Source organism: Salvelinus namaycush, chromosome 24, assembly GCF_016432855.1.
Source record: "Salvelinus namaycush isolate Seneca chromosome 24, SaNama_1.0, whole genome shotgun sequence".
In the NCBI taxonomy this organism is placed as follows: domain Eukaryota; kingdom Metazoa; phylum Chordata; class Actinopteri; order Salmoniformes; family Salmonidae; genus Salvelinus; species Salvelinus namaycush.
Window position 1 is genome coordinate 6,082,942 of NC_052330.1, and position 3,547 is coordinate 6,086,488.

At 42.3% G+C, this 3,547-nt stretch overlaps 1 protein-coding gene across 1 annotated transcript; it reads left to right on the forward strand.

Annotated features, from left to right (window-relative positions):
• The first annotated feature begins 237 nt into the window (after positions 1 to 237).
• Positions 238 to 3,133, forward strand: LOC120019632 (forkhead box protein A2-like). The gene is made up of 2 exons (XM_038962984.1): positions 238 to 1,021; positions 1,603 to 3,133. Exons 1-2 carry the CDS (start codon positions 953 to 955, stop codon positions 2,779 to 2,781), a joined length of 1,248 nt encoding a protein of 415 aa, XP_038818912.1. The 5' UTR covers positions 238 to 952; the 3' UTR covers positions 2,782 to 3,133.
• Positions 3,134 to 3,547: the final 414 nt, after the last annotated feature.

Genomic DNA, 3,547 nt, shown 5'->3' on the forward strand with positions numbered 1-3,547 from the left:
AAATCTTACAACGTCCCTCGAGTTGAGTTGACCCTGAACATTTGTTTACGATGTTTCGAAATTCGAAATGCTGCACACGACGTTCTACGAAGTTGTGAATTTCTGTCATCACCACTGGGTAGACTAGACTACTCTTATCGCCCCCTCACTCCAGAATTTAATCAATGCATGGACCCCTGGACTTATTGCTCAAATAAAAACATTCCCATGTTACAGTCGTCAATCGTAGTTCAATATGGCCTAAATAAGTATTAAAAGTGGTGTTTTATAGTCACCCATGATATCTCCATATCAATATGGCTTTTTATTACATCGATGTAGCATTGTGGTTTGGTGAAATAACTGGTTAGGAAATTCCTTGTTTATTTTTAACAAAATGTTTGATTGCATGCTGAAACTAAAACGTGATAGGAATGCAAATTAAGTTAGGCGAGGACCACACTCCTTGAGAGAAATGAGAATAGTCGGTCAGAGGATGCCAAACCACCTTCCTATTATCCTTCTTAGATTACAAAATTCCTTGTTTTTTTCTCCGGTGGAAAATAATCACATTTTACATATTGGATCAAATGGGTTTGCCCTTTTCAGACAGCGTAGGTGTACAACAGAGGGCCAACGGAGGAGTCTCGTGCCTAGGTGTGAGCAGATTATTCAAATAGGGCATTGAATGAGTGAGGGTTGGAGGGTCGAGCGCCAACGCGACACATGCTGCTATACCACAGCAAGACGAGGAGCTAACGTCATTACAACTCTTGTCATCGTCATTCGCTTTACAACGTCTGAAGGCACTCCGGGCAGAACGATACCCATGAACCAGTCCCCAGGCAGCACGCAGACTAAACGACCTGGGTTGCCTGTGGTCCCCTATCGGTTTTAGGGCACTTTTTTTCAATTAATCTTCTGCTGGGACTGAGAGAGGCTGTTGACGGACATTGGTTTTGGACGGTCCACAATGCTAAGCGCTGTTAAAATGGAAGGACACGAACATTCAGACTGGAGCGCTTACTACGGAGAGCCCGAGGTGGGTAGAGTTTATATATATATGCATTTTGCTGTCTATACAACTCAATATTATCCTTCAGATAATATTAACTTTGTGATCAAATATTGACTTGAGGCGCCATAGAAATCCTGCCGGATCTCTTCGCTCTCCTGACCAATGTCTAGTGAGGATGGAAAGAACATTTACGAAATATATTACTTGAATCTTTATTATTTAGAAAATCTAATTGAAACTGAAATGTATTTCTTATGATTTAATCGTAGCATATAATTTGCCTTTTGACTATGTATCGAATTAGGCTATTACGGAGCCTACAATGATCCCTTCGCCTCATTAGGCTACATTCGTCGACTAATTGTTCCCCCTTTTCAATCGCTTTCGTTTTGCGAATAAAATAGCGTTCGAATATTCTTTAGGGTGTAGGTCTACATGCACTTCTTCACTGTTTCAACGTAATTGTTTGAAGTTGCAAATTAAGATTGGATATTTAGCCAAACGAATTTCTATAGGTATAATTATTTCGAGGTGATTTTAATAGGTGTCTACTTTATTCACATTGTTAAAGATGTTATTGACGTTGTGCACTCTTTTCTCTACAGTGCTATACCTCAGTTGGAAACATGACACAACACACCGGGCTGGGAATGAACTCGATGAGCAGCTATATGAGCATGCCTGGAATGACTTCAACCAGCAACATGTCAGGCAGCCCCATGAACATGTCATACGTCAACACGGGTGTGAACCACTCCATGGCCGCGATGTCACCGGGCTCCGGAGCCATGCACAGTATGGGAGCAGGGATGGCGGGCATGAGCGCGGCGCTGAACCCGAACATGAGCCCCATAAACACCCAGTCTCCATCGATGAATGCCCTGACCTCCTATAATAATATGAGCGTTATGAGCCCCATGTATGGACAGTCCAACATAAGGTCAAGGGACCCCAAAACATACAGGAGAAGCTATACGCACGCCAAGCCCCCATATTCCTACATTTCTCTCATCACCATGGCCTTACAGCAGTCTACCACAAAGATGCTGACGTTGAATGAGCTATACCAATGGATCCAGGACCTCTTCCCCTTCTACAGACAGAACCAGCAGCGCTGGCAAAACTCTATCCGCCACTCTCTATCCTTCAACGACTGCTTCCTCAAAGTGCCCAGGTCCCCGGATAAGCCCGGCAAAGGATCTTTCTGGACCCTTCACCCGGACTCAGGGAATATGTTTGAGAACGGCTGCTATCTCCGGAGGCAAAAGCGGTTCAGGTGCGAGAAAGACCTCGGCAGGGAGACCGGGAAGAAAAATTCCGAGGGCGGCTCTAACAGCAGCCCAGAGAGCTGTAACGGTAACGAATCACCTCACCCCACCCCGTCGGTAAAAGACGTCAAGCGGACAGTATCTAACCCGAAACCCCGGCAGCAGGTAATGAGCCCCGCGGAGCATGCGCTCTCTCCTATCCCACAGACTCACCATCTTCTGTCTCAGCATCACTCGGTGCTCGTGCACGAAGCGCACCTGAAGCCGGAGCACCACTATTCATTCAATCACCCCTTCTCCATCAACAATCTAATGTCGTCGGAACAGCAGCATCACCACAAAATGGACCTAAAAACGTATGAACAGATGATGCAGTACGGCTATGGTTCACCAATGACAGGGCCGCTGTCCATGGGCTCAATGTCGACTAAAACGGGTTTAGATGTTGCTTCTACACCCACAGACACATCTTACTACCAAGGTGTGTATTCGAGGCCAATCATGAACTCTTCTTGAATTTGAATCTGCGTTCAATGAACTTTTTCTAACAATTACAATTTGTACATTTGTAAATTTGTATTTTTTTTTGTTTTATGGATCACCTTTTATGGACATTGGACATGGAAGGGACTGATTCAGTGTCAAGTTCGTTCAGAGTATGTTGATATGTGACGACATTATTTCCTACAGACACTTTTACATTAATTGAAGGCGTAACTGTGGGATTCACAGGCACCTCGGTATGTTACAAATTGTGAGACGTGCTCTGTGCTAATATCGTTTGTGTATCCCTTATAACTTAGGCTAAGTTGTTAATGTGTATTCATGTAGCAAGCGAAAATCTATATTAAAGTATTATTTGATATTACCTTTCTGTCTGCATTATTATATGGCAACCGCATAAGGTTAAGGTTAATTATGCAATAGGCTAACCATGATGAAAAATGTTTAAAATATCAAACATCTTTATTTAAGAAAGACTAGCAGTTAGGTCAAATATAAAACAATGAAAGATTAGCAGCATCAATGAATAAAGAAATATGTCTGTATTTATAGGCCTACACAATTGACCTATATACTATTCAATACTATTCAATAAGACAATATATCCAAATGCACATTTAGGATAAAGGTTGCAATTTTCGCCAAGAAACGAAACGAAGACCACCACACCCCAAAAATGTAATAGGCTAATAATGCTTTATTCATTGTATTAAACCTAACATAACCACATTATTATTATTATTAATAAAACGGGTTCGGTTAGTCTTTTTTAACATGA

What these genes read in the sequence shown, in the direction of transcription:
- LOC120019632 (XM_038962984.1), top strand. Translation starts at nt 953, where the DNA reads ATGCTAAGCGCTGTTAAAATGGAAGGACACGAACATTCAGACTGGAGC. An exon ending in CTTACTACGGAGAGCCCGAG is followed by an intron (nt 1,022 to 1,602) that starts GTGGGTAGAGTT and finishes TTTTCTCTACAG; the next exon opens with TGCTATACCTCAGTTGGAAA.